The following is a 22,923-nucleotide window of genomic DNA, read 5'->3' as shown; positions in this document are numbered from 1 at the left end:
ATTAGAGACAAAGAAGTATAATGTCTATTTGCAATAGACTAATAAATAGAAAACCTGTTTATTTTTCTATTGTTGTCTATGCTATATTATTTATAGAAAATAATGAAATAAACCTAGTCCTCCACAAACCATGAAGTGCACAATATATGATAAAGGTAAACGGATGGAGCCTGGATAATCGAGTAGAAGGAACTAGCAACTTCCAAGAAAGTAGGTTAGAGAATAAGCTTGAAATAACAAACTGGGCTTCCTGTCCTGGCTGTGGTAGGAGAGCAGCAGCCATGGCCCTGCGCTACCCCGTGGCCATGGCCTCAACAAAGCCACAAGGTGAAGAAGAACATCAGGGAACCAAGACACAGCCGGCCTCGGGGCGCCTCACCAAGTGCACCAAGTTCCTGAGGGATGCGATCCAGGAGGTGCAGGGCTTCGCTCCCCAAGAGCAGCGCGCCCTGGAGTCGCTCAGTGTCCACAGACACCTGCTCACTCTAGTTCATCAAGAAGAGGGTGGGCGCGCACATCTGGGCCACGAGAAAGCGGGAGAAGCTGGCAATGTCCTGGCAGCCATGAGGAAGGCAGTCGCCAAGGAAGATTGATGAACCATCCCCCATAAAAGATAGTTCCAAAAAAAGAAAAAAAGAACAAAATGGTAGTCTGCAGAGTTTCAGCAGGTGCACATTTTATTTCCTTTCCTATCACTGCAGTTTACCTGTCTAGACAACTGTCATGGAGGTTTTTATCCTTTAAAAGAAGCAAATTCACTTGCCTTCATGGGCAGGATAATTTGTTTATAAACATTAATATTTGACTTGCCATATGTTCATTTGCTTTTTTGGGCAGGAAACCCTGTAGCACAGGGTGACATAATAAGTTATATAAGATGATACAGGATTTCTGCTCTACTTTTCACTGGATCTGGATACTGAGATTGCAAAGATTCAGCACCAGCAAGTTTTATGCAGTGCTGAGGACAAATATCAAAACTTTGTGTCTGTTAACCCAGTAATTTACCAACTGAGTTGTACTACGAATTCTGTGTATTTCATTTAATCAGAGCAAAATGCTTCTCATTATTTAAAAATGTGTGTCACAGCAGAACTGAAAAAAATTAGAACACCATAGATGCAAAGTTGTGCTGACTCGTCTAGTTCAGGCCTGTGTTCAAAACTAGGAAAAGAGAGAGAAGAGAGATGAAGACACCAAGAGTGATAGAGTGAGTAGAATTTTATCTCAGAAATTAAAATAATCTGCACATGATTGGGGTCTGGGATTATGCTGGTTAATATTTTGTCTAACAGAGTCAAACAGGGTGACATTACATATATTATATTCATCTCGCATAATGAAATCATGACCCCCAAACACATGTTCTTTACACTTGCAGTTCCTAAAATTTCAGGGACAATAATATCCAGTCTCAAGGCTGAGGTGAGAAATTGTGCTCATAATGATTGCTTCATGCTGGGGATTTGTGAGAACACATTCTCAAATACTGTAATAGGGCCTCACAAATGAAAAGAATAAGATTCTTTAACAATGAAAATAAATGTATTAGTAAGAAGCCTTTGAGATTGAACAACCCTACACTGACCTGAGCCTTGTGTTCTTTCTTTGAGCTATTTTCCAGAGCTCTGTAAAATGTAAAAAGGCCAGAGGCTGAGGCACTGATCCAGGAAGCTTTGCCCTGTAGCAAAGAGGAACTACACCTGTGACAGGGCAGATTCTAAGGTAATCAGTAAGGTTGTGTGTAAGGAAGTTTGAATGTCTGTGAATTTGTAGCACAGCAAATGTGCCCCTTATACCACAAATACAACATTTTGTTCAGGTAGAATGTAATAGGCATTGGATTTCTGAAACCATACAGAAAACAGGATTGTAAACTACCACAGTAACTCTGCATATATGGTAATGAACAGCAGTAACACAAAGTTGTCCATAATTCTTTCTTTGTTATTAAAGAGCCTGTTATAGTAGTGAGGTAATCTGATTTCTGATGTTACGTTTACTTAGCATTACTTGAGTTAACAAGTTTTGGATATACATGAGTTTATAGTGTGGATGCTCATATGCACTGCACATGTGTTGGCACTCACTACACATGAGTACACTTGCTAATGTGTAGGGAAGCTGAGGTTGACAAGACTCTCTTCCTTGACTCTCTGTCTTATAAATTAAGCTTGCTGCATTGTCCAGATCAGCTAGCTGCTTGCTCCTAAGTTTCTGTCTGTGCCTCTGAGAGAGAATTACAGGCCAGCTTATATGCCTAAAACTCTGTTCATCTGCAGTACATTATTTACAAGAAAGAGTAATTATGCTGTCTTCTTAGTCACTTTCCATCACAGTGCACCCTTCACATTCATCTCCACACAGTTTTGTAGTAGTGATTCCCATCAATATGTACTTGGTATGTTTTACAACAATATTCAGGAACAATATTCATTATTTTGAATTCAGTCATTTTCTTAAAGTTCTGTATTGAATCTCGAGATTACAAAGTCCTAAAAGGAAAACAATAGACAACCTTCAAATAATGTATTCAGCTATTTCTTCTCATGTGTGCTTGTAAGTTTTTTTCTTAGATCCACATATCTTTTCCTCGGATTCTTCGAGTATTCTCTTTGAAAATAATTCAATTAAAGTAAATGAGTGAAATGTATTTGTTTAAGATTTATATTGCATACTATTTCTCTATAGCATACCATTGTATAAACAATATACTGTCCCATATTTTAGCATACATTTTCCTACAGAAAAAATATTCTATTTGATTTGGCATGATGAGATTAATGAGCTTACAGGTTGGTTTTTTTTACTGTAACTTATGTCTGTTCTATTTATGACAACATTAGAAACCTATATTACTTGCATCACACTTACAACTTTCTATAAACATCGATCATTTTCTATATGACATGGAAATGATGTCAAGATTGTTATGGAGATAAATACAGTTTCTTTCACATGTTGTTATTTTAAATATAATGTTTATTATGCAATGTAATATGTGTTCCCCTATAAATGAAATTAATTATCTTTCCCTTTTTGCTCTTAGAGTTTGAAGATATGATTTTCAAGTCATCTTGAATTCCAGATCTTCTTGGCATAGCTGCCTAAGTGTTGGAATTAAAGGTATGTCCTATCATGCCCATGCGGTGATCCTGTTAAAAATGCAGTGGATTAACTTACTGGGACACTTAGAACATTTAAACAATAAATGTTGATTTTTGTCCACAGTTTAGACATCCAGGAGCAGGTCAGGTGTTCTGAGGCATAGAGATATTGAGGAGAAGATGGAAGTGATGGCAGTTTGTTTGCATGACTGCCTTCATATTGAGGCTTGATTGTAGCTGTAGAGTCTAAGCTTACTACAGGGATTCTTGGGAGGCCTTGATTCTTAGAGGCTTGCAGCAGAGTTCTTCCCTACCATCCCAGGCAGACATATTCCCATATTCTTTTCAACTACATGTTTCCTTTCCTACCATGAGGGTAAACTTAGGTACAGTGTCTTTCATAACCTAAAATCATCATTTTTGCCATATGCTGTCAGATACACAAGGCTGCAGTACAGTGCTGGAAGGGACTACATAGTCAGTACTCAACATTCTGTCATCTGTTTCCACACTGTACAGTTTAGTTCATTATGACAAGAATCCATATTACTTGCCATACTGTGCCAGTGCCTAGGAGTCTGTCACTAACTGTGGCTTAGACCACAGCAGGAGAGTTTCATTTTGCTTAGAGTTTGAACTGACACAGCCCATCTTGGTTTAGGAGGTATGGGTCAGCTAGCCACGTTACATCTACTCATGAATCAGAGAGGGATGAAGGGCAGTGCTCAGCTTATTTTTTCCTTTTTAATCTGTCAAGGATCACAGCCCCTGAGAGCATGGACCCACATTCAGGGTGTGTTTTCTCTCCCCAGATAAGCTTTCCTGAAAACATACTGAAAGATATACCTAAAGATATGTTTCTACGGTAATTTTAAATTCACTCAAGTTGATAGTTGATATTTACCATTGTAGAAGATATCGAAGAGTTACTAGTCAGTGACAATTCTGAAATTATATTTAGCCACAATTAACTACTTCGAAGAGGCTGAAATTCCACCCTTACATCTTATTACTAAGGCCTTAGGCATACCTGTATAGAACTCTACTCTAGATGTTTCCAATATCATAAGAAAAGAAGCTACATATATTTAGCAATCATATAGCCTGCTATATTAATAAGTATGTTTGCTGTCCAAGTTATAGGGAAACGACGTCCTCTCATAATTGTGCTTCCCATTATGACACTGGCTAGATTAACTGATTAGTCATATAATCAATGTTTGCTATTTTTGAGAAGGCATTACTCTTATACATATAAATTTGAGCTACTTAAATAAAAATAATTTTCATTTTATAAAACTTTGAAGTTTGTTAGAAATAAAAATTCCTAATCAAATATGAAAAAGAAGATAATGAAAAGAAATCCTGTATGCCGGAACATGATTTTAGCCCTGCCTCTTGTAAGGCAGGAGGAGGGAGATCAACCCAGGTCTGAGACTGTCTTGACACAATAGTGAGATCATGTTACAAAGCTAATGATATAAACTCCAAGGAAAGTGGTTAAAAAATGATTGCATATTGAAGCTCCATGTCCATAGAAAGACCTTAAGGTCTTAGAGGATGGCCATTCCATTGCAGATAGACACCATGAAATTATGGAAGGGAAAACAATATGATCCTTAACGCCTTTCCCATAAGCTACCAGTCAGCACACACTCCCTTTCCTCAACTTCAACCATTGTTGCATCTTCATTTTAAATGCATGTACAATCATAACTGGTTGTTTCTCTTTCACATTTCCTTTTTAATTAGGTGTTTTCTTTATTTACATTTCAAATGTTATCTCCTTTCCACATTTCACCTCCCCAAACGCCCTATTCTCTACCCCCTCACCCTGCTCACTAACCCACCCACTCACATTACTCTTACTACATCACCTACACTGGGGCAATGATCCATTACAGGTCCAAGTGCCTCTCCTCTCATTGATATCCAACCAGACCATCCTCTCCTTGTGTACTCTTTGGTTGGTGGTTAAATAGCTGAAAGCTCTGAGGGTACTTGTCAGTTAATATCATTGTTCCTCCTATGGGGATGCAAACCCCTACAGCTCCTTGGGACCTTTCTCTAGCTCCTCCATTGGGCACCCTTTGCTCAGTTCAATGGTTGGTTGAGAGAATCCCCCACTGTATTTGTAAGGTACTGGCAAGGCCTCTCACGAGACTGCTATATCAGGCTCCTGTCAGCTAGCACTGTTGTCATGCACAATAGTGTCTGTGTTTGGTAACTGTATATGGAATGGATTCCTATTTGGGGGCAATCTCTGTAAGGTCATTCCTTCCCTCTCTGCTCAACACTTTGTTTCTAGTCTTTGATTGTTGCTTCCTGGTATTGTTGTTGTTAAAAGTGGAGTTCTGTTTATGTGGCTACCGTCTTATTGGTCTGTTAATGGAAGATTACATTATTGCTTTTTCTAGTGTAGTTTCCATCATTCTGTTGGAGTTTTCTATGTATTATTCTTTGAAGGGCTGGATTTGTGGAAAAATATTGTATATATTTGGTTTTGTCATGGAATATCTTGATTTCTTCATTACGGTAATTGAGAATTTTGCTGGATAGAGTAGTCTAGGCTTTATTTGTGTTCTCTTAGGGTCTGAATGAGATCTGTCCTGGACCTTCTAGCTTTCATTGTGTCTGGTAAGAAGTCTGGTGTAATTCTGATAGGTCTGTATTTATTGTTTTTTTAGAATATACTTAATATTTTAATTGAGGATACATGATTAAATTATATAAAATTTGGTCTATTAACAGCACAAATAAGAAAAGTAAAACAAAATATAATGTAAACAAATGCAAAACAGAACAAGGTAAATATGTAAGAAATAAAAATAATGGTACTTATTAAAACTACATTACAAGGAATATTAAATGTGGTCACATTATTCTTTAAAAACATAAAGCTTTCCTGATCTATGAAAAAGAAAGTTCTCATAATACATTGTCTATAAGAAACATAGGCTAAAGGGTTCTGGAAGGATGTACCAAGTTGACAGTGAAAGACACAAAAATGAACTAGGGCAGCTACATCGGTTTCAGACAAAGTGGATGTCATTAATATAATAAATTGTCATTACTTAAATAGGGTTTGTAACATAAATGCTTTTCTTACATTTTGAAGGTTTACAGTTCCATGATGGAGTCACTGGAAGTGTTGAGTTCACGATTTCACTTATGCATGGCAGCTTCTTGCTGTCTTTCTACAACCATGAAACGAGCTCCTTGTCTCTCTCTGGACTGTTATTGGAGGGAAAGTGACCCAGAAGTGACATCACTGCTGGAATCCCAGCTCTCTCCTGGCAGGCTGTGCTCAGAGGGCAATGAAACCACCCAGCTCCAGGGTGCAGATGGTGAGTGGAAGGATCCTTTCCCAGATGCTCTACTCATCTTATGTCCTGTGTCTCTCCCACAGTTCTTATTTTAGATTCGCTGTCTTTATCCATTTGTTACCCTATGTTCTAACAAGGAGTCTTGGAAAGGCTCCTATTCTCCCACCATTATAGTACTTTGAACTTTGAACCAGAAGTTATCTGTGATCCCAATATGAAATACCATTCTCAATATCCATTCACAAAATATTAGACAGTAGTGTGGGCCAACTGCATTTCTAATCAGACAAGTATGAAGTTTTCATTGCCTGTTGACATTTCTGGGATCAGAGGTGTTTGTCACTACTTATAGTATTACCCTTGCACTCAAAATCAGCCTGCAACTACATGCATTCCAGAAGCAGTCTGTTCTGAACAGCCGCTCTAAAAATCAATCTGTTTATAAAAATCCAGCCTTGCTAAGGGTAATGGCAGCATTGGCATTTCTTTCCCTAGCTGAATGAGAGAACGGAGGCCTTCAGTGTCCAATTCTTTAAAGAAAGTAAATATACACATATTAGAAGCTCCAAATGCATCATTATTTATATCTTTACATTTTACATTTTTTACCATTTTAAAAGGTACAGTGAAGTCATTAATTGAATATATATTATGTTCAGGAACTTTCCCCCTGTGCCCATGTCCTCAAGGATCTTCCCCGGTTTCTCATGCATCTGATGGGAAAAAATGCAAAGATAGACAATCAGACATTATGCATGCAGAGGGACTGAGATACAGAATGTCCGACAGACAGACACACACACACACAGAGAAAAGAGATAGAGGCAGAAAGAGAGAGAGACAGAGATAGAAAGAGCCAGAGACAGAGAGACAGAAAGAGAGAAAGAGCAGCACCCAACTCCATATGAGATTTCTCCATTAAATACCCCTCCTCAGAGCTCAAGGAATCCTGAAGTAGAAAAATAAGAATAAATAATATACATACCATAGGATAGACTAGACACAAGGAGAACAAAGCCTTCTAAGTCAACTGATCAAAACTTATTTGTACACACAGACGGTGAGGCAGCAGCCATTGGGTGTATTGGTGTGTGCAAAGTCTTCCCAAAACCTATCTTTCAGTTTAGTATTTTATAGGACTCCTGAATGTGTAAAAATATGTCTCAGTTTCTTGAGCTCTTTTCTTCTGTTGGTTTGCCAAATCTTACTTTGTTGAGCTTTTCTGTGTGGTAACCTAAGTTTCATTCTTAAATTCAATATACAGATCTAAAAGAAACCACCTTCCTGAAATTATCTGCTGACCTCCAACCATTTAGCCCTTTATGATCAATATCGAACACACAAACAAACAAATGTGAAGTATCTTAGGTGAGGGTTAGATAGATGCTTTAGTGATTAAGAGCATGCACTACTCTTTCAGAAGATCCGACTGTAGTTTTTAGTACTTCATAAGCTGGCTCACAACCGTGAAAGTAGAAGGTAACATAAAGCAACATCTGAAATTGTCTTGTGACCTTCACATTTGCATGCTGTGTGCACATATCCATCCATTGTTCAGGTGACATTCCTTACTGTATATGAAGGTGCATCTCTGTATTTTTAATTGTTAAATCTGTACTGATAAAGAGCTAAGTGATGGCAGGAGTTTGATACTGTCATTTCTGAACCATCACTGTGCTTTAGATTTTAAATTTTGCTGATTTAAAGTTTGCTGACTTTGCTCAAAACATGAATGTCATTGCCTGATGGCAATCCAAGAGATATTCTGGCACTGTCTTACTGCTAATTGCTAATTATAAATATCTGACAGCCAATAGAAAGGTCAAAACTACTGGGATTGACCAGGGCAGGAGACAGACAGAGGGGACAAAAGCAGATGCAGGAGTATGGAAAAATACTGATGGAAGCAGAAGATAGGGAACAGAGCTGTAAACAGTGAGAACCAAATGGGTAGGTAGATTGTTGTACAACTTGAAGTAAGTTGAAATGAGCTCTCCCATCAAAATGCCTACAGCTTTGACCTATACAGAAATCTATGTTTTATTTATGCTGTAAGCTGCTCTGTGAAAAGCCCTGTTTTCACCTATGCTCACAACAATACACACCTGCAAAACAGTATGTGATGCAGCTTCTTGGGTGTATGGATAATTAAACTGATGGACAATCTCATGGTTTCCTACACAGAGGAATCCAGAGAAGCTTCCATCCCTCTTCCAAACACAATTGACCTTCCTGCCAAACAAGTGTAGCCCAGCCTTCTCACATTTCTCTCTTGCTCACATACCCTTTGAGCCTTGGTAACAGGCTCTCAGGGCAGCAATAGAGACCCTGAGAACAAAGTCTTTGATTTATTGCTTGTGCTGTATGCATAGAGGCAGAGAAGGCCCACACAGAACTAAGTACACATGTATGAATGCTCACATCTACAAGCATAATCTCTCACTCATGGAGACCCTCATCTCTGTACATACTCATGTATCACACACAATTGGAGAAACCTCCCATGACAGAGAGGCACATGTAGACACACATACTGCAGAATGGTTGTTTACAATTGTATAGCCATTTACTCTACTGTACACTTGAGAAACTGCCCTGAGTCACCATGAAACCAGACTTGTATGTTAGTTCATGATAACTGTGGCATCCACTGCTTCCTCCTTTTCCTGGACTTCCATCAACCACTGTTTAATCATGTTCTCTTTCAGATATCTCTGGATAAAATAGCTAATGGTCCTGGAATGCAAACTGTATGACCAGTGTGGTGGCCAATCTTTCAGCCTTTTACATCTATCAAGATAGCAGTGTCACAGATGGAGGTAGATGCATAGTGCTTTCACAAGGCAGAGAGGGGGGAGGCATTCAACAGAAAGCAACAGGCATGCCACTTACTTCATTCAGCTTAGAATCTCTGTCTCCTCAGTTAGCTCCAGTCAGTCTGTGGAGAACTTCATCCCTCTGCTCCCTCGGAATCTCTCTTGACCAATTAAAGGTAAGTTGTCTAAGAGACATGGCAACACAGCTTGTGAGCAATGAGTATTTCTTTATGGTCACCTGTCCCTTTGCCTAACTGTGAAGTATCTTTTAGCCTCTGGTTCCTATATTGATGATTTGTGAGGTTTGGCTCTCCAGAACTTGAGCATGCTATATTAGTAACTCAGGTCTAAATAGAACATCAACATCACTGTCACTCAAACCTCACTGAAGCTGAGGCAAGAAAATCATATGGCTAGCCTGCCTTATATGGAAATTCTACCTCAAAAAATGCATGATTGTCATTCAGAAATGTCACTGTACCTGACATCTCATAGACTACAAATGCCTCTTACTATGCTAACAGGAAAATGTCAGCAGCAAGGAGGATAAACTGCTCTTTAAGTGTGTTAATGAAATCACCTGAGAGGTTCTTTGCTTGTTGATGGAGAATCACCAAAATATCAACACATTCCTCTTCTCCTCTCTAGAATTGCCTTTACTTTCGATCAGGTCTAACTATGTAAACCAAACTACCTAGATATCTTGGTATATTTCTGTCTCTATCCCAAGAAGCAGGACTTGAGATGTCTTCTGGGTGACTTACCTGATTAAACAATAGGAAAATTGGCAAGATTTCCTATCTCTCAATATCTCCAACAGGTCTTCAACTTGTAGCCACAAGGTCTCCCCAGAAAACACATTCAGAGTCTACAACATAAATACTATTATTCTTTCTCTGGTTCAAATTAAGGAGAGCTAATGGATGAGTAGGAAGTCCTTACCCAACTGGTTAAAATGCTCCATGTTCTCCTTCTCTTGCTGTCTTGGGTTTTTCGGGGACTTTAAGCTTCCCCTAGAACTCCACACTCTCTACTTCCCCATGGGTTCTCTGCCTGATCCCCCACCCGACATCCAGGTACATGCATCAAGACTGAGGAAATCCAGGCAGGCTCTTGAGCAGGTAAATGCTTATAGAGTTCTACGTTTAAGGATTTCTATTTATTTTGTTTCTCAGAAGACTTTGTGCATGTGAATTTTTGGTCTATATGTAGGTATATGAATTCATTACTAGAGCCAAGGTTACCCAAGAAAATTAGGAATTGAGTAGAGAACTTATGAGCAAACATATGGGAGATGAGATCAAATAGGATCCATATTGAATGAGTTTTTTTGGAATGAGCCATGTCTGGATCCTCATGCACTGTCCATAAATTAATTTGTACTCTGTAGAGCATTGGAGATCAGAATGCTTTGTGTCCTCCTCATGTTTTGATCTAGGAACATTTACAAGTGATGACCTGGCCCCTCAGCCTAGTCCTGTACTTCTAGTACCACCTCACTTACAACTCTGCACTGGCTAGCAGCAAGTCGGTCTGGGGATTGGGTTGTGTCTATGTGTACAGGGCCAGCTGTGATATGGAAAGACCTAAACTGTGTCTTCACTTAGACCAACAAGCAAGGAGAGGTGAGAATAATAGGGAAGGATCTAATAGGAGAAGTGAAGAAAAAGTGTGTGTCTGGGACAGATGTGGAATGGAATGTAAGTATTGCAAAAAGGACACTTAGAGATTCACTTTTTGTCCTCATCTAGGCACAGACATGCAAAGGGACCAGTGGTAAGACAACCTCGTGCTGTAGTGATGTAACAGTTATCAGTGTGGCATCCTTATATGATGCATTTGCTGAGTGCGGACTTGTGGAAATAATTGAGAGTTCAGTATTCTCAGATAGCAATGGTTAGTGAGACCCTGGCTGCTCTTAAGGATCCAATAGGAATCACCCTGTCCACAGGCTTCAATATCCAAGCTGGAGACCATGAATCTTAAGTTAAAGGGAGGACCCTCTGCAGTGAACACTTGCAGCTTGTTTCAGCAACTGATGATTGTGATCAAAAAATTCAGTCCCAGGAGTGAGAAACCCACCTTGTACTTTTATTCAGTGAAGCCTGAAGCTACATAAATAATATAAGCTAGTACTATTTCTCTTGGTTGCATACCAGAAGTAGATGGTAAGAACCTACTGTTGAAGAAACCACAGTTCAGTTTTGGTCCATAGAGAAATGAACTGAGTCTGGCAGACATCTGACTGCTGCCTTGCATTCTCTGTGAAGTGTGGTGCTATACATGGGAGAGAAGTCATGTTCTGACTACTAGTGGATTTTATCTGCTATTATTCTAACGTGCTTGGTAGGGTATGCCTACAGATTCAATCATGACAGTCTTGCTATAACAGTAACCAAAACGGTCTGGTTAAAATTTTGGCCATTAGACAAGATGAAATCCATACCTAGATCTTTAACCTGGTCCTAAACCCACACTCTGGTACATAACAGATCATGAAAAGACATACTGCTGTCTTTTTGGACATACTTTCAAACTGCTTCCTCAATGTGTCCATGTTCATAGATTAGTGCTACTTTTCCCAAAGGTCAGAGAAACAACTTTTGCAGGGTGATGTGTTAAGGTATAGACTAATTTACTCTCATTGGTTTTTTATTATTATTACTTGTATTTGTACTACTCTAATTATCCTTATCATTACTATCATTACTACTACTATTATTATTAATATTATTATTTAGACGTATACCTATTTCCTTAATTACCTCGAGTTGCTGAGAGCAAATGTTAAGTGTTTGACCCCAAATGAGACATTTAAATCACACAAATACACACCAGACCTAACTACTCAGAGGCCATGGTATAACATGACCTAGAAACAGTATAAAAGGTGGAAAATAGGAGAAGCGCTTTGAAAACGTCTGTTCTGGACAGGATAAGCCATTGCACTCATAAAAACCCAGCAACTGTGTTTACTTGCACTATACCTTTAAAAAGTGAAGCCCTTACAGCATGCTATCATACATATTAAAGAAGCTCCTAGTCCAGCTTTATAAGAACAGCTAATAATATCAAGTGTTTTGGGTATGAGGAGTCATTTTTCTTTAGGGGTATAGAGAGAAGAATTTTTCCAGCATCCATGGGACACCACAGGGAAGACATGCAACACACCTGATTGAACACAGCAGGTTTTATGTTTTTTGTTTTTGTTTTTGTTTTTAAATGTTACATGTCCCTTGGCTTCCAGGGACAAGGACCTTAGCACCATGCCTGACAAGCAGAGTTTGATCATGGAATCTAACATAGTAGTAGAAAATACCTGATGCCTTCAAGTGCTCCTGAACTCGAAGAGAACCTCTAGCATATGTCCTCTAGAAGCAAAACAATAAACACATATACAGAAACACACACACACACACACACACACACATACACACACACACACAGAGAGAGAGAGAGAGAAAGAGAGAGAGAGAGAGAGACAGAGACAGAGACAGAGACAGAGACAGAGAAAGAGACACAGAGAGAAAATAAATGTACATTTAAAGGAGACATGATAGTTGGAGAGATTTTTCTTTTTAAATTGGATTCTGTGCAATATGAGGGAAACATCAATGTGTTGTGATTAGCTTCACTTCTGAACAGGACCAAAGTCAGGAGCATTGAGTAGAATAGTTGACCACCCACAGGTCATAGTGAGCTTCTTTCTGCCAGTATGCCACCAGCAGTGAGTTTGTCCTGCCATCTCTTGTTGAGGACAGTATCTTTGTGTGAGGTGAATGCAAGTACTAGTCTCATTGATTAGGTCATTAAGAATTCAGGGAAGTCACATGCTGTAGGAACCATGTTCAGGCGAGCACATTACTCTGTGTAGGTCAGACAGATTTCCCTGGTGTATTGTCTTGTGTTTTGTGGCAAGATTTTTCAGTCAGTAGTATATCCATCAAGACAACTTGGTTGTAGGACTGGACAAACTGGAGCAGGTGACATGGTGTATGAGGAGTGGAGAAAGTCTTCATCTTATTTATGTTCTATAAATGTGACAAATTCCACAGGGCTGTAGTCATCTTCTCTTGTCTTCCAGGGTTTGAGAGGTGGTCACTTTGGTACCAAAGTTCTTTTCACATCTGTGATGAACTGAAGATTCAATATGCAGTGAACATCACAGTACAAAGTCAGCACTTTAATGGTGTAAGCCTGACACAGCATCATCAAAGGTTCTTCAGGGAGCCTAGCAGAAACACACATCCCTAGGATATTTTCTGGAAAATACATCTTTTTCGGTTTTCCATGATGTTGCAGTACCAGACTATAATAATCTCATGTAGGGAGACATCATATCATGCCGTTTGTACTAGAAACTCAATACCGATGGTCGACTCATTTCAGATTAAAGTCAATCCAAAAGCAATGAAGTTTCTATTGAGTCAGAAAATTCTTTTTTGTCTTCATTAATCCATTTCTCTCAGAGCAACATTCTGAGTAGATGAAAAATGTAGGCTGATGTCTGGGACCTTTGAGATGATTCCCCTCTGCAGTTGGTTAGTGAGTCTTGGAATTATAATCTGTCCCACATCTACCCTGTGACAGATGATGCAGACCAGTTTTGGGTGTACTGAATCCTTATATACAATGTATGCTCATGGTTCATGGCCAAAAATATTGTCTTAACCTCTTAATAAATGTTTTATAACAAAATCAATTTCTAATTGTTATGAACTCCTAATACACTATCCTAACTTTAAATAAACCTCATATAGAAAAGATAGGTTTTCTTTTGGCCACCAAGTATAACCATCCAGACTGGTACACATACATGATGTAGATTAAACATTCAAGAGATAGAAGCAACATGTATAACATATTGAACATAACAGATATGTATACCACCCTACATACATACATATAACACATTCATATGTATAAAACACTCAGAGAGAGAGACATACATGTGTACAAGTACTCATGCATACACACACACACACACACACACACTCACAACTGAAGGTGTTTGGGATTTGACTCATCTCAAATCTGTGACAGTCACCATGATGTTCCGGGTGGTGACATGACTGCAGTCCTGCAATTGGAGAAAAGGAAACGTGGATAAGTCGTGGTAAGCTCCAATTTTGAAACAACTTATACTTTTTATATTATAGCAAAGGAAAGTCTCATGTGATCTAGTCTACACTATATATCCTAGAGAGCACAGACCAATCTTGGTGTTAAACTCCTGACACCTGCTCTCCAGTACTGTATTATAGGAAAGCAGCACTTAGCAGATTCCAGAAGTGGAAATGCTGGGAACTGAATAGAGAGCCTAGAGTTTAAAACACAAGCAATCTCACTGCATAGCCCTGTCCCAATCCTCTAATGTAAAAAGCTAACTGTAGAGCAATAATTGTCATCTTAGAGGTGAGATTATCTTGTTGGTGGCAGCTATGGGAAAGGGGCTGGGACCCAGTACTCCTCCCTAGTTCTCCTCATGATCAGAGTCAGTGTGTCACCATATATCTTGGCACATATTTTTCAGAGTCACTTGCAAAATATTGCCTTATTAAAAGGATCAGTAAGTCTAGTGTATTATTGGAGTCATTGTATAAATCAGATGATAAAAGTTATCTAATAGTCTTTGAGGGATGCTTAAATATGGCATACAAAAACATGAGGAGTAATCAGTATGACTCAGTTTGGCGACATAGTGTCAGATAGCTTTAAACTCATGATTCACCTGCTATAGCTGTCCTGCTGCTGGCTTTGTCGGTATGCTTTACATTGGCCAGAAATAGAAAGTGTTGTTGCAACTTGGAACCTTGGGATTAGATTTCTAGGCATTTTTTTTTATAATCATGCAATCTCTTTCAACTTTGCAATACTTAACATTGTTATATTACAAGACAGAGCTATGCAGTTTAGAACACATCTGTTCGGATCTTCTTCCTCCCATCTGACTGAAAAATGTTCTCTGCTTTTGATCCATGAGAGTACTCAACTGGGAACAAGGGAGATGATAAAATGTGCAACAGAATCCACTGATCTTATACGGAAGCAGGCACTGCACAATCACCTGACTCCAGATCTAGGACATCTGACAAACTCTTCTCAGCACTAAAGGTACTGAACCCACAGATAACAGGCTTAAAGTGAAAATGGTATCCGCTTTCACTAGTCTACACAATGATGGTACAGAAAGAAACATAGAAATATACATGTTTTACAAAAAAAATCTTAAATTTTATTAGGTCTTAATTTTTGTTATAATCAAGAGTATAATGATATATATATATATATATATATATATATATATATATATATATATATACACACATGTATTATGACACATATAAAGCACACATACACAGAGAGACAGAGATAGAAAGACAGATTGACTCTTGGAATTAGCAGTCTGCTATAGGATCTTAGATTACTTTGCATCTCTGTGACTGAATTTCTGGTTCTTATATATTTTATGGGACAGGTTCTGGTCCTTTCACTATGTTGCTACATTTCCTTTGAATCTAAACTCAATGGAAGAGACCTGGCTGATATGCAATAAAGTGAAAGAATCTTGCTATCTGGGGCTGATCTGACACACAGAGATCTGATCATACTAAGTGTGTGACCAGAGAAAATAATATGGGAAAAGAAACTACCTCCCTAGAGAGTTAGAACCATACTCTTCCAGACAAAATTCCTGGTCAAAATTTGCATAATTAACATATCTTGCATATTTTCCATTTGCATTCAGATCGCTGACTGGGAGTTAGTTAATGACATTGATAAAGCATTAAATAAGCTAATGGATTTAATACTTTGTTCTTTTCCTCATGTTACTGGGGATGGAATTCAGAGCCTCAAGCATGCTGCTCTCACACTCTGACCCTGAAGTACACTCAAGTTTTGCTTCCTTAATCTTATCTTGATGTTATTAGTTACCCCAGATATCAGGTTTGAGGGACAGAAAGGACTAGCATCTCAGAGACAGTCAATGACTAGATTTCAAATATGAGAAAACTGATATCCACTGATACCTGCATCCTAGATATTTGGTTATTGTGAATTGTTAAGAAGAGGGTGGTGAAGATGAACTGCCAGGAGGGTAAGGAAAAAATGATGAACCCAATCAGCACTGTGTCCTGCTTGAAAACATGGCCTTGATTACTTGTACAAAGATACATACACAGAAGAGAGCTGTGTCTTGTCTGTGGGTGTGGAACCCTCTCCATGGACAATCGGATATTTCTTGTAGTCCAATAGGTGTCAGTGTGAAAATTCCAGTTCTGAAATGAGAAAAGGCAGACACAGTTGCACACATTTGCCTCCAAGTCCTAGTTTCCTCTGTCTCTCTTTTCTACCTTTCTCTCTACCGTTTTCTTTTGTTTGTTTTCTTTTACTCATTTCTCTCCTTTTCTTAGATGTCCATTTTTTCTTATATGTCTCTCCCTCTTTCTCTTTTACCGTCTCATCTCTCTCAAAACCGCCTATCTCTCTTCTCGTCTTCTTTGAACAGTGTTTCCCTTCTATTTTAGTAACTGCGGACTATGTCTGCCTATTGTAATTGATCATGGTCCACACTGTCCTCCTCCTAGACCTTGACATCCATGTCCTAGTTTTAATTATCCACTAGTTTCTTAGTGTTTCTCCTTTCTTTTTTTCTTTGATGTCTTTCCCCCTGATCTTCCATCTACACTTTCTTATTTATTTATTCATTCATTCATTCATTCATTCACTTTCCTTCCTTTTGTCATATATAAGCATCTCTGTCTCTCTGTCTCTGGATCCCTTTCTTGCACGATAATCTAAGTGAGCAGAGGAAGTCAACAGTAGAAATATGTAGGAAGAACAACGTAGCAATGAGTTAGGTCTGTTTAAACCAATAAATTTGAGGCAGAAGGGACAAAATTCTAAAACCAGAGCAATCTTATTCCTGTAGCACATCAAGTGTACAAAAATATTATAAAAGAAAGCAGGATGATTCATTGCTTGCCCAATACTACCTCTCCTGAAGAATTCAGAATAACACAGCATTGTGAAATAAAAGACATAAAACTCTTATACAGTGTTTTCTGTGGAATTTGTTCAATCTCTGCCTCTTGAGTAAATTTCTTGAGAGGTTGTCTTAGAAAACCAGCAGTAGTGTCATCTTATCTTTTAAGAGTGGCTGGTGATCATTAGACTATGCACCTTAAAGGAAGGCTTTCATAGCAATCAATTAAGACATTCTGTACATAGACAATTTTTAAATAGTTTGGAGCCATTGACAATTTTGTAATTCTAAATTCCAGACTTGAATCTCACATACTTACTGTTTATACTTGGGAGCACACACCACAGCTATGGATTCAGGGAGCATCGTTTGGTATGCAAAATGTGTGTGTAGATCTACACTTGACAAAAAGGCTGTCTGGGTTGGATGGGTCTGAGAAGACAAAAGAAGTCAAGAATTGTAAGTTAGCCCAGTCAGCTATGGTTGATCCAGCAAGGAAGGGAGGCCATGGATCATTAACAATCTGTTCTCTCCTGTGATTTCCAAAATCTCTCCATGCAGACCCACATCTGTCATGTGGAAAAGGAAAACTGAACCATCTGCCTGATAATACTATGACTCTTTCCTTTACTTCCCTCCCATTCTCACTGGGCCACCAGATGTAACTACCCATCAGACGAATACATTCATGAGTCCACACTTACAGATAGTAATCACATTTCTGCACAATGAACACAAAGTACTGCTAGAATTGAGGAGGTTCATATATAAAATGGAGGAAGACATGGTGAGTTCAAGAGAGGATTCAATTTCAGAGGAAGGAAGTGAGAAATTTGGAGCAGGCTTTTAGCAGATTCTCATTTCTATCTCTAAATTGTGTATGCATATAGATGCATCCACCTTGAGATATTTAACAACTCTATTTATGTATGTACACTCACAACTATGCTATAACTTATTTTTCCCTTTTTTTATTCGATATATTTTTATTTACATTTCAAATGATTTCCCCTTTTCTGGCCCCCCAGTCCCCAGAAGTCCCATAAGCCCCCTTCCCTCCCCCTGTTCTCCCACCCTCCCCTTCCCACTTCCCTGCTCTGGTTTTGCCCTATACTGCTACACTGAGTCTTTCCAGAACCAGGGGCCACTCCTCCGTTCTTTTTGTACATCATTTTATCTGTGGATTATGGTTTTGGTATTCCAGTTTTCTAGGTTAATATCCACTTCTTAGTGAGTGAATACCATGATTGATCTTTTGAGACTGGCTTACCTCACTTAGTATATGATGTTATCCAGCTCCATCCATTTGCCTAAGAATTTCATGAATTCATTGTTTCTAATGGCTGAATAGTACTCCATTGTGTATATATACAACATTTTTTGCATCCATTCTTCTGCTGAGGAATACCTGGGTTCTTTCCAGTTTCTGGCTATTATAAATAGGGCTGCTATGAACATAGTGGAGCATGTATCCTTATTACATGCTGGGGAATCCTCTGGGTATATACCCAGGAGTGGTATAGCAGAATCTTCCGGAAGTGATGTGCCCAGTTTTCTGAGGAACTGCCCAACTGATTTCCAGAGTTGTTGTACCAATTTGCAACCCCAACTCTTTTTACATATGTACACTCACAGCTATGCTATAATTTAAAACATCAAGCCTTTGACAACTAAAGTGAAATCAAAGAAAAATTGAAGAAAACAACAAACAAGAAGATACCATGTCCAAACCATCTCACAGGTCCTACAGGTCAGTAATCTGCTAACCCATTTCCTAAGAGCAGCCTTCTCACTTCAAATTCCCCTAGATTCTAGGTCCTAGATGCCTGCTTCAGTATGACCGTTATGACAGACTCCACACTGACCAATTCCTAATTAAGTGACTTCTTGTTTTGAGGCACAATATTACAGTTCAATCAACTTGGCACCAAATTCTCTACCTACAAGTCTTATCGTCCTGAATGCTGGGGGTCCAGGAGTGTGACAGTACACCTAGATTTTATGACATTATTGAACATTGCAATCTCTGCCCACCATGACTTAGAAGGCATTAAGTCAATATCCTCAGAGCTCCAGCAGGTCAAATCCTGACGTCATTCTTCCTGCATCCCTGTTATGCGGCTTCTGAGAACATCATATCCAGTTCTCCTTCACCCTTGTTTCTTCTTCATCCCTATATACCCTGCTTTCCTCATTAGACATTCACCTAATCTGCCAGGGAATTGTTTCTCTTGCAGCCAGTTCTCCCTATTTACCAGGTTCATGAGCCACCTGCACGTGGCTCAGGTCCCTCTCTAGGCTTCTCACAACATCCTCTCAATGTTGATGCAGTTGGAATATCTAACATGTGCCTTCAATTCCAAACAGTATAACTGAACCCTGCTGTCAAGATCTGTCCTCTTCTGCAACCCTATTCATGTTTATGAGAGGAGCACTTCTAACTCCATGAGCCCAATTGAAATCCTGCCCAGCCTGACTCCTCAGCCTCTACCCCTATTGCCTGGGTATCTGAATTACCCTGATCCCTCCTACACACACAAACAAGACTATCACCTTCTTATCCTCATTCCATGGTATAAGCTCCCAAACCACACCTGACATTCCCTTCCCAAGGAGCCCTTCAACTCCTTAATTTTAACTTCTGGAGTATGGCTTTGGTTACATCATTCTTTTGCTCAGAATAGTCCAGAGTTTTCTCTATACTCCAAATCACTCTCCATTTTTACCTCCATCCTAGACAAGGTATGCCAGGGTTCTCTTTGGTTATATATGTGAAGATCAGGCATCCGTTTCCAAAACAAACCACAAATCCTAGCCAACAGAAATGCTCACTGATATATGATCTCAGTGTATCTCTCTCCAATGCTATCCCCTCTCCCATAAATTTTTTGGGCTCCTCCTCCCAAGTCATCATGTAACTTTACATGTGACAGCTCTTCCTCTGCAACCCTCACTGTCCTATATTTCTCACCTGAAGTATACTGTGCACTTTGTCTCATGTGACTTGGTGCTCATTTTATGTGTGATTTCCCCTTTGAGTCCCAAGCCACAAAAGGCCAATATCAGTTGGCCATAATATATTGTTGAATTTGGCACAGCAGGAAGAATTTATACAATTGGAATGAAGAGCATCAGCACTTCCCAAGGTCTGACTAGAAGTTTTTGATCTCACAAAAAACACAAGTAATACTCCTTCTTGTGGCTTATATTCGTTGTTAGAATAATTTCAATAGTTTTGTGAACTTCAGTCTTTGAAAATAACAGAATCATCCAAGAGACTCTCTCGGCAAGTAAATGTGTTTTCTTGAAAGTCAAAAGATGTATGCTATACATGTTCAAACACTTCAAAATCTTGCATGTAAGATCATTTCAGTGTACACAAAGGAAGTACTTCTTCATAAATAAAAAACACAATCATTAGAACAGACACTCTTGGCTTACTTAAGTTTCATCTCTACACCTTTTAGGTATATGGTCTATATACATTTTCTCATATATCCTGGCAAGCTACCATTCTCCACGCAGATTAATATAAAGTTGAAAGTTTGAACAATTACTCCTAGTAAACATAAAATACAAAGAGCTGTAAAAGTGCCAGGAAATGCTCCTTTGATTTGACCTGCACACTTTGGTTATATATGCTCAGAGCCGATGATCTGGAATGAATTGCCTCTGTGCACAGCAAGTTTTAGGTAGGCTGTTTTGAAGAAACAGAAAAGGAACCCTCATTCCCAGAGGTCCTTTTGCTTACATGTATCCATCCTAATGTAATAAGTCCCAGTCCTTCTTGAATAAAGAAGAGGTCCTCCTCATGCTTTGCACAGCAATAATCTGGGCCTCCTTCCTGGACAGGAATGAGGATATGGCTGATGTGATATTCCTCTCCAACCTGCCAGGAGAAAACAACTTGTCACAACTCTTGGAGGTCTCAGACCCATTCTCTCATACACACAATAGGCCCCAGACCAGACAGTACATGAATCTCATTTTTCTGTCTCCCTTTGTGGTTTCAAATCCTTGGCTGCTCTTGTGCTTTGCTAAGATACAGCTAAAAAGGAACAGATGTTGAGTAGAAATGTAGATGTCCAGCTTGACACCTCCTGGGCTTAGGGTCTTTCCTGTAGCAGCCAGTAGGATTGCTCAGGAGTCTAGAGATGCCTAGGAAACTAGTGCTCAAAAGCTTACCAGAGTAGATACTCAGACCAGGACCTAAAAGCCATTGATTTCTGGTTACAACAAGGCAACTTGTCTGTTTCCGTGACTTATGCCTGGCTACCTGCATTTCTGCTTTCTGTTTGCATTCTTTTACCTTTAGGTAATATAGAACTCTGACGCTGAGGCTCATTTGAACTTGTAAGAAGATTCCAGCATCAGTTTTCCAGTGCCTGGAATTTCTGGCACTAGCCCCCAACTAGAATGAACATTTCTATCTATAGCATTGAACCACATTGTTCATTTCAAAAGACTCTCTAAAGCAACCAAATACAAAGTCATCCAATACAAGATGGCCAACCTTGTCAACCATAGTTCCTTCTGGAAGGTTATGTGTATGGATAGAGACCCTAGATATGTTCCCTGAGAGTCATGTAAAGTCAAGGGGAAAGCAACAGCCTCAAATCAGAAGTGTTTATATCTTTACCAGGGCTCCACATAGAACACCACATGTCTCTATTTTTTTCTTGGTGTTCATTCCTGCTGCAGTGAGGAATTTATCGCACAAATCATGAGGGAGGACCACCTGGCGCAGGCCTCTGCCTTTCTCAACTGTAATGGAAAAGAGAGAAAAGTATGAGGAGACAGGGCCTGGTATCCCTGAGGAGAACTCAAGTCTATCACCCTAGGAAAGTAATACAAAGTCATTGAGATCCTTTTCTTCATCCCCCTCCTCATGATAGGCAGGGAGTTTTACTCCAAGCTCTGGTTACTGGTGTCTGGGAGAAGGGGCCATGGGCTTTACTGTCTGCTTAAGTGGATGGAGCAATATTTTTGGATGTGACTCTTAGCTGATATAAAATTTCTCTGTGAAAGTCCTCATTGGACAAAGTCATCTCCTAACTGAGTAGAACACCATAAGCATTCAGGGAGCTATACTGTCAGAGAAAAGCAAAACTTCTGCTGTGTTTCTCCTGGCAGAGACAGGTCTCCTTGGATCTTCATTCATATCTCCAGATTTTTTGGCATTTACGCTCTGAAGTCTAGACTTGTATTTTCCTGTGTCCACCTGGACGTTGCCTTAGATCTTGACTCACACAAATGACTTACAATCTGTGACATCCTGGCATGCATTGAGTCAAACTACACTTATTCCATAGAATCCACCTTGATGAAGCCAGCTGTGGTTATGCTCAATCATATGGAGCATTTATGATAGATCTGTGAGGCTGTGAATAAATCCTTCAGGTAATAAGAGGATGCAGAGAGCACAAATACATACACAGTATCTTATCTCAGGGTCAGACTACCACAATCTGTCCACAATCTTGCAATGTTTTAAATATGAGGGAGACCCATGTGGTTGCTGAACTGCAGGGAAAGTTCAGAAATTTTTTAACAACATCTGACAGATACATATGGAAATATTGCTCTGTCTCCACATGCTGACAAGACAGTCAGGTTGTCAAGACAGATAAAAGCAGCACTCATCTCATGAGGTTCTCTTACCACAGCATAGCCAGCAGATCCATGGA

At 39.3% G+C, this 22,923-nt stretch overlaps 1 protein-coding gene and 1 pseudogene across 1 annotated transcript in view; one reads left to right on the top strand and one right to left on the bottom strand.

The window, feature by feature from the left end:
• Window positions 1-281: 281 nt before the first annotated feature.
• LOC127674926 (60S ribosomal protein L36-like) lies at window positions 282-593 on the top strand (annotated as a pseudogene).
• Window positions 594-16,372: 15,779 nt separating this feature from the next.
• The window catches only part of LOC127670506 (STAM-binding protein-like), a 43,268-nt gene continuing 36,717 nt past the window's right edge, over window positions 16,373-22,923 (bottom strand). Inside the window, exons 3-6 of the mRNA XM_052165051.1 lie at window positions 21,876-22,000; window positions 20,988-21,125; window positions 17,556-17,668; window positions 16,373-16,529 (exon numbers count right to left, since the gene is read on the bottom strand). Coding sequence (XP_052021011.1) covers window positions 16,373-16,529; window positions 17,556-17,668; window positions 20,988-21,125; window positions 21,876-22,000 — 533 coding nt within the window. The remainder of the gene's footprint in view (window positions 16,530-17,555; window positions 17,669-20,987; window positions 21,126-21,875; window positions 22,001-22,923) is intronic.

This window comes from Apodemus sylvaticus, chromosome 1 (genome assembly GCF_947179515.1).
Source record: "Apodemus sylvaticus chromosome 1, mApoSyl1.1, whole genome shotgun sequence".
NCBI lineage: Eukaryota > Metazoa > Chordata > Mammalia > Rodentia > Muridae > Apodemus > Apodemus sylvaticus.
Note: the sequence above shows the minus strand (reverse complement) of the source record. Positions and strands in the feature narration are given on the sequence as shown.